Raw genomic sequence first — 13775 nt, 5'->3', positions numbered from 1 at the left:
GCCAGCTCCAACTATAAGCTTTATAGCACAATAAACCACAGACAGTCACAATATGTTTCCAACATGTGCACAAAAAATTCACCAAATGACTCCTACAACACAAATGACTTAAGACAGTAACATCATTCAAGTTGTGTTCTTATTATTTGACTGCCTCTGAAGTTGGGCACTTAGGCTTCAAACAACCTCCCATCGTATCAGAGATACATGATGTAGACTTACTGATGGGAGTTTGAATAAAGAGCCAGAAGTCATTCACGCACATCAATTAAAACATTGAGCTGAGCCACCAGCAGCTCTGCGTTAATGAAATGAAGTAACCTCTCCGATGTGTATCAGGCCCACGTCTCCTGTTCGTTTATCTCTCCATCAGCCGAGCAGCAGGTGAACCAGTCTGCAGCTTTGTCCCGGGAAGCGAGGGATTCAAACGCTCGGGGTCAAGGTGCGCCGGTAATCCAAGCAGCTGTGTTACCAGGATTAAGACGAGGCCGAGGCCATCGCTCTGGCCACCTTAAACAGGTGTTACCATGCCAACAAAATGAGAGGAAAAAAAACTTGTGACTGCAGCTGGAGCACCTGCTGGGGGGTCAAGACTTCTGTGCATGACTATCATGCTTCTATCACCTTTCCATGTACACAAACACAGAGACACTCACATTTGTGATAAACCACATGATCACACAGTCAGCATCTGATTCTCACAGGACTCATCACCCACCACTTCACCCACTACTTCACCCACTCAGGAGATGATACCTAAAGCTCCATCCTTCCTGTAACTGCAGTCTGGGAATTACATTTTTATTCTTATAGCAATGTGACCACCTGATATAAAGACATCCCAAAAGACTAAATAACTCTACTTTATTATTTATAAAACACCTTTAAAAACAAATGTTTACAAAGTGCTTTGACAAACAAAGCATGGTTCAAATAAAAAAGTAAACCTTGTGACAGACAGGGAGGAGGAATTTTCACAATTCAATACAGAATACAACGTGAGGTTAAGAAGAATACATGTAAATCAAACAGAATGAAGTGGTGTGACAATAGACCAATAAACCATTATTTCAGAGGTTTTTCAAATTAATGAATAAATAAATAAATAAAAATAAATACACAGCCACATCACACCTGTCCTGCAGCAACTCCACTGGCTTCCCATTAAATATCACATCATTTTCAAGATTCTGTTCCTCACCTACAAGGCCATCAACAACCTAGCTCCTCAGTACCTCATTGACCTCCTCCATACAAAAATACCCACTGTAGTCTCAGGTCCTTCTCTTCCATCCAACTCACCCTCCTACCTGCTCGCTTGACCACCATGGGGTCGAGAGCCTTCAGCCGCTCGGCCCCCCGCCGCTGGAACTCTCTCCCCCTGGACGTACAAAATTCCCCTCCCCCCTTTCATTTTTCTAGTATTGTATTCTTTATTCTAATGTATGTATTTATTTACTGTTGAGTGTTGCTTTTATTGTTGCTATGTTGTAAGGTGACCTTGGGTGTCCAGAAAGGCGACTATAAATAAAATGAATTATTATTATTATTATTATTATTATTATTATTAATAATAATAATAATAATAATAATAATAATAATAATAATAATAATAATAATAATAATAATAATAATATTAATAATAATAAATAAATAAAAATGTATAACTAAATAAAAGCATTAAAAGGACAATAAAAGAGGTTTTCAGAATAAGACGATGACATCACATAGGAATAATCAGAAAAAGTGAAAAGGATAAATAAGGAACATTAAAATAATAAATGAAAAAAAAGATAAATAAATCAAAACAATAAATAATCAAATAAAATAATCCAATACATTTTAAAACAATGAATTAGTAAAAATAACATAAAGTAGAAGTAAAAATCTTGTCAGTATTTAACAATAAAAATAAATGTTTAGGTTTTTTACATGAATGTGAAAACATCTGTGTTTAAAGTGCAACTTTTTACCAAATAAACTAACTCTAATAAACTCAATACAACTGTTAAAAAATTAAAAAATTAAAATAGAAGTGAAAGCGGTTAAAAGGATGAAGTCACATAAAAAGCAAGTCTGTAAAAATGGGTTTTAAGAAGAGATTTAAAAGATGTCACTGACTCTGCTGGCATTATCTCCACAGGGAGGTTGTTCCAAAGTCGAGGGGCTCTGTTTGAGAAAGCTCACAATTAGATTATCACAATAAATAACAACTGTATGATGTAAACAAGCAATGCTTTCTCTCACGGGATGTGTACATTTTATCTGTTTGATAGAGCAGGAGTAAACGATAAGTATAAATGTACATTTAAGTGGAAAATGAGATTACACTTCTCTCTGTATGTTTGAATTAATTTATACTTTCAAGCAGAATCCAGATTTTAATCCAACATCAGTCACAAAAAAGAGGAGGTCACAACAGGTACAGTATCCATAAATCATTTACACACACACTTCCTGGTCTGACAGCCGCTCTCTTCAGTGACCCACTGATGTGGTGTTGTGGCCCCGGGGCCCCTGGAGAGCGCTAATTGAATCAGTTTCCAGAGGAGACTAATGGGCCTTAATGCTGAGATAACTGATACTCAAACAATGAGTGATCATTGACAGCATGTGTTTCTGCTGCCTGATAAACATGTCACTGCCACACAGGGAGCCATTCAGCCTGTAAATTAATTCCTCCCCCTCTGTTACGTCCCAACGCCTGCATCACACACACACACACACACACACACACACACACACACACACACACACACACTCACACTCACACTCACAAAGACACACGTGCAGTTAGACACCAATTTAGTATACCTTTCAAACCATCTTTAATTCTACATTATTTAAAATCTGTATAAAATAATGATTCAAACTAGACTCCTATGGCACTTTAATGCTTACATTTTAAATAATTAAGAAAAATCTAAAGTAAACTGGTGAAAATATTCTCAAAAAACTGTGGCCTTAGTATTTCTCTATAGTATTACATAGTGTGTTGAAAAGCTCCAAAACGAATACATGTATCTGCAGCTTGTGCATTTAATCTGTGAACTTTAGAAACAGATGGATGTCAAGACGGCTCCCCAAAATGAGGCCAAAATATTTGGAGCTCCCCCTACTGACTGGCTGCGGTATAAATCATAAAGCCTTCTCATTCAATGGTTTTTCTTTATTATTTTTCAACATAGATTAATACTGAAGACATCAAAACTATGAAATAATCTGGTTTTACCATAATCTGGATTACATCAGTAGTCAAATAGGGCTATCCATTGTGTACTAACCCTACCTCTGAACAACACAACTGATGGTCTCAAACACATTAAGAAGGCAAGTCATTCTACAAATGAACTCTTGACAAGGCTCATGTTAATCAGAAACCATTCCAGGAGACCACTTCATGAAGCAGACTGAGAGAATACCAAGAGTGTGCAAAGCTGTCATGAAGGAAAAAGGGGGCTACTTTACAGAATCTAAAACATAAAACATATTCTGCTTTGTTTAACACTTTTTTGTTCATTAAATAATTCCACATATGTTCTTTCATAGTTTTGATGTCTTCAGTATTAATCTACAGTGTTTCAAATAGTTAAAATAAATTCAAACCCTTGAATGAGAAGGTGTGTCCAAACTTTTGACTGGTAGTGTAGGTGAAAGAGGAGGTGTGTTATCCAGCTTTATATTCAGTCAGTGATCCAATGTGGTCTCATTAAAAGGAGTATGAATAAATCAATATCTTAGGTCATCCAAAACATAGTTAAAGTGTAATTTTTAATCTTTTGTTTGGGATAAATAAATGATAACAGACATGTCAAAGTAAAAATAAATATTTAGTTGTTATTGGCATAATATAAAACTACAGATCTGACTGTAGCCCAATAGTTTGATCTTTTTAAAGAACTTGTTTTAAAGATAGTTTATTGTATCCTTCAACATAATGTGCCAAGCTGATACTTTCCTTTCGAGTAAGCATTTTTAGTTGTGAATTTTGTTGGGGGTCAGATGTCTTTTGTCAAGAGATCCCTTATGCAACACCTATCTCATAAAGCACAAACCATAACACGACTCAGCCAAAGTCTCTGACCCAGTGCTTGGTGTCTCTGCCATGCTGTGTTTGGTATAAGAACAAATTCCTGTTGTCCCATCCTCTGACATCCCTGACGACTTCTCATCCTCAGTTATTGTGTTTCAAACATGAACAGCCGACCGCGAATCAGCTGGGAGTTTGAGAAAATACCACCATGTGAGCGAGGAGGAGTGGGGGGGATTTTGGTGGGCTGAAAATTGGGGTTGATGATGAGAGATGTGGCATTCAGGGAATGGTTTTTAATCCCATATGATGTCCACATGTGCTGCTGACTTTCAGGTTTTGGACAGACAAAACGGGGAGGGCACAAACTCTGGGAGCTCCAACATCAACTGTAGTAGGATGGTGTAACAATAAGCATCCTGTCAGATGTGCATGGGTAGTGATAGAGACTGTTTAAACAAGGCAGTTACACACATTATACAAGTATGTGAACCTACACAGTTAGGGTTACGAATGAAATAGGATGAACAGTGAGGAAATCTACAGTTTCAGGGAGACAGAGTGAGCTCTTGTCTACCTGCACTATTTAGTTGTATATGAAAAACACATATACCAATAATGTTATTTTGTCCTTAAATAGGGAAAATATGACATTGCATTTTTTTGTATTGTGATAAGATTTTAAAGTGCAACAACAAAAGAAAGAATAAAGACTGTAAAATAAGTTTAACTCACTTTCTACATATTTCTGCTATGCTTATATTTTACACAACACCTGTGTTTGCACAATGTCCCTCCTGAATCCAGAATGAATACATTAAGCAATTCTGTTTCACCACTGAACTGGCACCAATCATCGATATAGGGGTCTTTGGCATGGTAAAGTCTAAGACCTGCTGGTCTAAGGAGCAGATTAAATGTGGTGCTTTAGTGACATCTCTAGGTTTAGATCTGCAGGTGCACCTTCTATTCCAACATGAGGAAGAAGTCCAGCCTTACTTACAGTCAAAGTTTCATTGCAGCCACTTAATGTAAAGATAAAGGCGTATTTTGACCTTGCTGTTGATAAGAAATAATTCACATCTTTCTCACCATATCAATAGGGATAAGACTTTATTGATTACCTATCATGTGATAGCCTATTATGCAGAGAAGTAGAGCAGCATTAATAATACACAATATAAAGAAACATACAGCTGGACCGACAGCAATTAAACCACCCACTGGCCTTGAAGGAACATTATAAATCCAAGCAGGCAAATAAATAAACAAACAAACAAACAAACATACAAATCAATGAATAGCCAGCCAGCCAGCCAGCCAGCCAGCCAGCCAGCCAGCCAGACTTCTAAAACCCCCACACTCTGACCACAGGGGGCGCAAAAAAAAAAACCCACATGCTGATCACAGCTAACTTAAATTATTTGTTGATATTTGTCGACTTCACTCTCTCACCGCAGAGGTTCGGAAGTTCAAGAGCAAAATATAAAAATAATTGAAAAATGTTTTAATGTTGTACCAGATTAAGAATTTACACAACAAGCCTTACAGTAATGAACATATTCATTATTGTAAGGCTTGTTGTGTTCATTTTGCCAATTTATCAATAAAGTCCAGTTCTTACATAAAAATATATTTATTGGCAATCTCTCTGTCCAGAAAACATTGATACCTAAAGATATTTTTCTTCTATTACAAAGAAAATGTGCAGTTAACAGCAGCCTGTTGAAATACTGTCCAACTAGTTGATTTGACAGAAGTCCCGCCCCTGACATGGCAAACCATGTCCACCGCCATCAGACTGTTGAACAGTAATGGAGGCCACAGACTGCACCCTGCTGACCACTGACACCCCCCAAACCCCTATGAACAGATCCATACCATCCCTGCATTGTCTGTCACACTCCATCATCTCATCCTGAACTGACTCTCTTGACTGCTTCTGGCATTATAATGCATAATATACTGTATTATAAATATCTTAGCCATATTTATTATTTTATATTACATTATTATTGTAACTACATCTCATGGTCATATTACATACCCATATTTATTTTTACTTATTGCTTATATTGTCATTACCAACCATAATAACACCATGTCAACCTGTCACTACTGAAACATTTTTAATACTGGAGGTAATGACTTCTATTTAATATATACCTAAATTGTAGTCTAGCTTTATTTATCTATTTTTATTTTTACTTATTTATTTTATTTTACTTATTGAAACTTCTTCTTGATTGTACTTATGTCTGGGTTGCTGTAACAACTGAATCCCCCCCCCCAGGGGATCAATAAAGTAATAGCTTATTTTATCTCAAATAGCCAATCAGAGTTTAGGATTTTGGGGCATCGCCTGGGCTCAGCCAATCAGAATTCACGAGGGTCCTCTGCCACCCCACTGGCCACGCCTCTTTCTGTCTACACTGACTTGCATGGTACCAGATGAACTGCGTTGCCATGGTCCCCTTTAGAAGCTCTTTGTAGTAGCGCCTCTCCTCCAGAGGGGGGCGCAGCGTCATCAGAGGATCCAGAACCATCAGTCAGGTAGTAAAGGGGCAGATCCGACCCCCAGATACGAGAAGCTGTGTGTGGCTGCTCGGCTCACACACACCCTCGGGTCCCTTTTTCTTTAAACGGCGCCTCTCTACCTAAACCTTCCTGGACCACCATGGTGGCTAAAACCAGAAAGCAGCCCGGGAAGAGTCCAGGAACCCGGTCTGACCGCGACAGGAGCCCGCTGGTTCCTCCTCCTGGTAAAAGTACCGTGAGGCGGGCAGGCAGGGAGGGCAAGGCGTCCAGCAGCGCCCCTTCAAACGGGCTCTCCGGGCTCAGACACAGACTGGGGCTAACTCAGTCCTCTCTCCTGGTCCTGGTCTCCACTCTCCTGCTCGGTGAGTCCGGACCGTTAGCCTGCTAGCTTCTCAGTGAGCTAACAGCTGCTAACACCGTGTGTGTAGCTTTCACCGGATCCGGTAACTGAAGTTATCTCCTCCACGGATCAGCTGCTAACGTTAGCCCACCTTACAGCTAGCTCTCAGTGTTAGCAGCCTGACCCTGCTGTGTGTTTAAACCAGACTTTAACAGCCTGGATTATTCTGTGTGACATGTCAGCTGTGCACGTGTTAACAGGTTCTCCAGCAAAGTTAAAGCTGTGTGTGTGATTCTGTTTGCAGCAGCTTCTGTTAGTAGTTGTTTGACAAACACTAAGTGGATGAAACCTGATTTAACTCTTATATTTCTCTCTCCTCTCCTCAGCTGCTGTGGCTGGATATCTCCACTGGTAGGTCTCCTCCATCATCAGCATGTTATTACTCCTTCCTTTCTGCAGCTCTGTGCTCATATGTTCCCCCTCTTTGTGATCAGGCTTCATCTCTCAGAGCTGTTTGAGAATGACAGACACTTTTCACACCTGTCCAACCTGGAGAAGGAGATGGCTTTCCGGACAGAGATGGTAAATAGTTCTTTTATTGACTTCATATAATGCATTAATAACAATAAGATAAGATATACTTTATTGGTCCCCCATTGGGGGAAATTATTTTGTTACAGAAGCTTACAACACGGGACAGGGGAATACAACAATGTACTAACATAGTTAAAAAACAGTAATAATAGCTATGACAAAGGTAAAATAGAATAAAATAAAATAAAATAGAATAAAATAAAATATGGCAACTATTACAGATATGTACACACTATATACACTTCTATCTGATAAATAGATAGGTAAGTTATTGCACAAATAAAATTGCACCAGGTTATTTTAAAACAAACATACACAGTATGAAGAACAGTGCGATTCAGATGGATACAGTAGTTATTTGTGAATGTGCCAAGTCCCATAGTAACTTCCATGTAGTGCAATGAAAGATGAGAACAGCTGATTAACGGGACACAGCAGTGCTGGTGTTAAACAGTCTGATTGCAGATGGGATGAAGGACCTGCTGTAGCGCTGCATCCTGCAGGGTGGGAGTCTCAGTCTGCTGCTGAAGGAGCTGCTCAGGGACCCCACAGTCTCATGCAGGGGGTGAGAGGGATTGTCCATGATGGATGTCAGCTTGGCTAACATCCTCCTCTCACCCACCTCCTCTATGGAGTCCAGAGGACAGCCCAGGACAGAACTGGCCCTCCTGACCAGTCTGTTAAGTCTTTTCCTGTCCCTGTCTGTGCTCCCTGCTCCCCAGCAGACCACTTCATAGAAGAATGCAGACGCTACTACAGTGTCATGAAATGTCCGTAACAGAGTCCTGCACACTCCGAAGGACCTCAGTCTTCTCAGCAGGTGCAGATGACTTTGGCCGTTCTGATCACTGATGCCTGTTGTAATAGGCATGTGTAATATAATGTAATATGCATTATAATGTCATCAGTAGTCAGAGAGTCAGTACGAGATGATATGAGGGAGTGTGACAGACAATGAAGGAATGGTATGGATGGCGGGGCAGTCTGTGGCCTCCGTTACTGTTTAACAGTCTGATGGCGGTGGGAACAGAGGAGCGCCTGAAGCGTTCAGTCTTGCACCATGGTGGGATGATGCGTTGACTGAACGAGCTCCCCATCAGCTCATCATGGAGAGGGTGAGAGGATGTTGTCCAGGATGGCTTGCAGTTTGTCCATCAACCTCCTCTCAGCCACTGACTCCAGACTGTCCAGTTCAAGGCCAACCACAGAGCGGGCCTTCTTTACCAGCTTGTTGACCTTGCTGGCCTCACCTGTCTTGATGCCTCCTCTTCAGCAGGCCACAGCAAATAACAGAGCACTGGCCACCACAGACTGGTAGAAGGTCTTCAGAAGCCTGCTGCAGACACTGAAGGAGCTGAGTCTCCTCAGGAAGAACAGTCTGCTCTGTCCTTTCCTGTAGATGGCATCAGTGTTGGTGGACCAGTCCAGTTTGTTGTTGATTTGGAAATTTTGGATGATTTAGTAATGTTTATAAAGAGGAAGTTAAATAATAATAATAATAATAATAATAATAATAATAATAACAATAATAATACATTTTAGTTAAATAGCACTTTTAAAAAAACTCAGACACTTCACAAATGAAATAACACACAATAAAAGACATAATAAAAGAAACACAGTGGATTTAAAAGCAGTTCTGAAGAGGTGAGTTTTGAGGTGGGATTTGAATGTTGCCCCAATACCCCAGGTTTGGTGCTTGGTCCTTGTGAGGGTGAAGCAGGTCAGTGAGAAAGGAGGGGGCCAGTTGATGGTGATGGAGGGCTTTGTAGGTCAGGAGGAGGACTTTGAAGTGATGCATTGGGGGACAGGGAGCCAGTGGAGGTTATGGAGGACAGGGGTGGAATGAGTTAGTAGACGGGCAGCTGAGTCCTGGATGTACTAGAGTTTATTGAGGACTTTGGATGATGAACTGTATAAGATTCAATTCTGGAGGTGATAAATGAATGGATCAGGTTTTCAGCTGCAGGGAAGGAGAGCAGTGGGCGGAGTGGAGCGTTGTTTTTCAGGTGAAAGAAGGCAGTTTGGTGATGTGGGTGATATGTTTTTCAAAGGCGGGGTTGGTGTCAAAAACTACGCAGAGGTTTCAAATATGGGGTGATGGAGTCAGAGTGGGGTTATTAAAAGCGAAGGAGAAGTTTTGATGAGGGATTTGGGGCCAATCATGTCTGATTTGTGGCAGTTTAGTCAAAGAAAGTTTTAAGGTTTTCTCCTTTTTGTATGGATTTAATAATCAGCTAGATATAACATAAGCTTTATTAAATCATCACTTATTCTCTACTTAGTATACAGTATGCTCACAAAGAGGGGAAATTAGCTGTTAAATACATGTAATAAAATCTGAAAATGCAGGGGGCAACACAGTAATTAAGAATGACAACATAAACAAATGACAGTGATGAAGAGAATACACATAAGGTACACCAAGGAATAGATATGGCACAGCAGGTATCACTAGTAATAAAAAGAATGAAATGTAACCTGAGAAAATAGAACAGTAACTGTCTTATAGTTAGTACCAGAGATTGCAGTTATTACAACAGGAAATAACATATTTTAAAAAGTGGTTATTCTGTTTTGCTTCAAAACCACATCATCTTCTTAAGTGAAAGCTTGTGGTTGACTGAGTCATGAGGCGTAACCTGAAATAACAGCTCATGCAGATCACACTGTGAGGTTATGTCATCAGTAGTTCTAAAACTGATTAAATAGCAACCTTAAAAAACTTTGAAAGGTGATGTTTTTTTTTTATTAAATAATTTTTCTGCCTCTTTGTACCTCATTTGACAGCAAGTGAAATCATTTGGGACAAAAAGGCGACAGCTACTTGGACTTAAAGGACGACATTATCACATTTAAAGAACTCTGCTTTCAGAAAAGTGATGTTATATTCAACGGTATTTTACTTACTATAGCATACTATAGCATCCATCCATCCATCTTCGCGGGGGCAGCAGCCTCAGCAGGGAAGCCCAGACACTCCTCTCCCTGGCTACTTCCACCAGCTCTTCTGGGAGGATACCGAGGCGCTCCCAGGCCAGCTGAGAGACATAGTCTCGCCAGCGTGTCCTGGGCCTTCCCCGTGGCCTCCTCCCAGTCGGACATGCCCGAAACACCTCCCCAGGGAGACGTCCGGGAGGCATCCTAACCAGATGCCCGAACCACCTCATCTGGCTCCTCTCGATGCAGAGGAGCAGCAGCTCTACTTTGAGCCTCTCCCGGATGTCTGAGCTCCTGACCCTCTCTCTAAGGCTGAGCCCGGACACCCTGAGGAGAAAGCTCATTTCGGCCGCTTGTATTCGCGATCTTGTTCTTTCGGTCACTACCCACAGCTCGTGACCATAGGTGAGGGTCGGAACGTAGATTGACCGGTAAATTGAGAGCTTTGCCTTCTGGCTCAGCTCTCTCTTCACCACGACAGACCGGTACAGCGCCCGCATCACCGCAGACGCCACCCCGATCCGTCTGTAAATCTCCCGCTCCCTTTTCCCCTCACTCGTGAACAAGACCCCGAGATACTTAAACTCCTCCGCCTGGGGCAAAGACTCCCATCCGACCCGGAAAGGGCAAGCCACCCTTTTCCGACTGAGCACCATGGCCTCAGACTTGGAGGTGCTGATCCCCATCCCCGCTGCTTCACACTCAGCTGCAAACCGTCCCAGTGCGAGCTGGAGGTCACCGTTCGATGAAGCCAATAGGACGACATCATCTGCAAAGAGCAGAGACGGAATCCCAAGGCCACCGAACCGGAAACCCTCCGCCACTTGGCTGCGCCTAGAAATTCTGTCCATAAAAGTTATGAACAGAACCGGAGAAAAAGGGCAGCCCTGGCGGAGTCCAACCCCCACTGGGAACGAATTCGACTTACTGCCGGCAATGCGGACCAGACTCTGGCTCTAACAATACAGCATTAGCATACAAAAATCAACACATGAAACAAAAGACCCTAGAAACTAAAAACACCAGAAAAGAAACAGAATAACCAAAAATCACCAAGAGAAAACAAAGAGCAGACTAAAACGTGACAGTTTTCAGTGCCTGCTTTAACAAAGGATCAGCACATCTGTCTGAGTGTACCGTGCCAGAACCTTCTCCTTCAAACCACACAATGCATTTCTAACTAAACGTAAAATGCCTCTTTTGTTATAGTGTCTGCTCACCGTCAAGGACTCCTGCACAAGCGCTAAAAAGCCAGCAAATGTGTCATTAATGCAGCATATGTTTGTGTTTCACCATCTTTAGAGCTGTTGTAGAAGTTGTTGCTATTCAACATGCAGCGCAGACTTCCTGCCCTTTTCAAAAATGGCACCGAAGGTGATGATTTAATCACATGCAAACAGAATATTTTCCTGCCTCAGCCCAGCTTAGTGCGACAGAGTGGGCTGTGAGCTGCCGCCATCTGCTGAGCCTGTTTGTGTTTCTTCGCTCTGAGATGCATGCTGTTGAGTTATATCAAGTGTCCTCTGCTGTCTTTCTCTCTTTTAGTGTCTTTTATTTCCACATCTTTCTAAATTCTCTGAGTGTTTCTGTATGACTTAACAAGTGTCCTCCTTTTCCCTCCAGGGTCTGTACTACTCTTACTATAAGACCATTATCGAGGCTCCCTCCTTCCTGGACGGCCTCAACAAGGTCATGAATGATCGTCTGACAGAGTACCCGCTCGTCATCAACACCCTGAAGAGGTTCAATCTCTACCCGGAGGTTTGTGAAGTTGATTTTAGCATGCTGTTTTTGTTAAATGCATGAACCGTCTCTGTGTTCACACGTTTCATTTGCTGTTATCAGACTTCAAAAATGTCATCATGAGAAGACTTGGCTCAGAAATGGAGAATGTTGGAGTGAAACTGGAGAGGCAGGCAGGACGTAATGAAGAGAGAAATACATTTTTCTGCCTCTCAGGCGATGAGAGACAAATTGCTCAGTTTGCTCAATGTTGCCGAAGCAGTCCACTGGAGCCGCCACAGAAACCTCTTTCTTTATCATCCTTTGGTTTCAGAATCAGAATCAGAAATACTTTATGTATTACAGGGGAGGAAATGCAGTCATTACAGTTGCTCTGTACAAAATAAGTTATACAAATAGCTCTGTAGAAAATAAAGACATGGTTGAAGTCCCCGGAGATCAGGAAGAGGGCACTCTGGTGGTCTGCCTGGAGTCTGGCTATGGCAGCTTTGAGAACGTTGGACGCCGCAGTCGGGTTGGCAGAGGAGGGATGTAAACAGCTACCAGTATGACATGTGAGATCTCCCTGTGCAGACAATATGGTCGGAGGCCCACAGCGCTCTCAGCGCTCTCCATTGACGGTCTGCCCGGACAGTCTGGAAGCCGTCAATTGAGATGTTGTGGTCGGGAATATCCTGATGCAGCCACGTTTCCATGAAGCACAACATGCTACATTCCTGAAACTCCATCTGACTCCTGGCTAGTCCTGTTACCCTGTCCAACTTATTAGCCAGAGATCTCACGTTGCCCATGATGAGAGAGGAGAGACACGGCTTCTATCTCCTCTACAAAAACCTCCGTCTTCTTATTTTTTTTCCAACATTGTTTTTATTTATTTTCAACAACTTTAGACATACATTTGTCAACATTCATACACATATCACATATATGTGCATGAATACAATACTGAACACACACACAAAAATCTCAGGTGCATTAAGAGAGGAAATAGAGGACTAAACACATCTTACATTCACACATAAAAATGAAATAAATAATAATAAAACAATATTTATATATATATACACATACATACATAACATACATACACACACGTATACACATTATTTACATACACATGTACCCACATACACAAACAAATAAAATTAAAGCCGCGAGCGGCGATGAACGGGCCCTCATACACCCGCAGCCACTGCCTACGCGAGCCGCCGCCACGAGCCGCCGCCACATGTAAACCGTTGTCTGATATTTGCCACCACATGATGCGAAAGCAAGATCTGAGAGTATATACTGGCTTAGGTGGTGCAAATGTTCCAAGTGTTTGGCAGATTGCCAAGAAAACCTCCAGACTTGACAGTGTGCCACGGCCACAATTTTAGTCTGAACAGAATTCCTTTAAGAATAATTTAATCGTCAATATGTCTGCTATAGAATGTGCCTTGTTTGGACTGAATTGGAGAAAAACTCTAGGAGGAGCTCTCAAAAGTATGCACCCTTATTTTGGCGTCATTCTTTACATTCAAAGCTGTATGTGCGTTTGATGCCCAGCCTCAACGCCTGCTACGCCCACAATTTTTGTCTGAAAAAAAA

The 13775-nt window shown here is 41.5% G+C and overlaps 1 protein-coding gene across 1 annotated transcript in view; it reads left to right on the top strand.

The window, feature by feature from the left end:
• The first annotated feature begins 6481 nt into the window (after positions 1 to 6481).
• The window catches only part of dpy19l1l (dpy-19-like 1, like (H. sapiens)), a 50160-nt gene continuing 42866 nt past the window's right edge, over positions 6482 to 13775 (top strand). The window contains exons 1-4 of the mRNA XM_034698700.1: positions 6482 to 6930; positions 7295 to 7319; positions 7403 to 7490; positions 12066 to 12203. Coding sequence (XP_034554591.1) covers positions 6708 to 6930; positions 7295 to 7319; positions 7403 to 7490; positions 12066 to 12203 — 474 coding nt within the window. The 5' untranslated portion in view covers positions 6482 to 6707. The remainder of the gene's footprint in view (positions 6931 to 7294; positions 7320 to 7402; positions 7491 to 12065; positions 12204 to 13775) is intronic.

The sequence above is a fragment of the Notolabrus celidotus genome, chromosome 12, assembly GCF_009762535.1.
Source record: "Notolabrus celidotus isolate fNotCel1 chromosome 12, fNotCel1.pri, whole genome shotgun sequence".
Taxonomy (NCBI): Eukaryota; Metazoa; Chordata; class Actinopteri; order Labriformes; family Labridae; genus Notolabrus; species Notolabrus celidotus.
The sequence above is the reverse complement of the archived record's forward strand: the minus strand, read 5'-3'. Positions and strand labels throughout refer to the sequence as shown.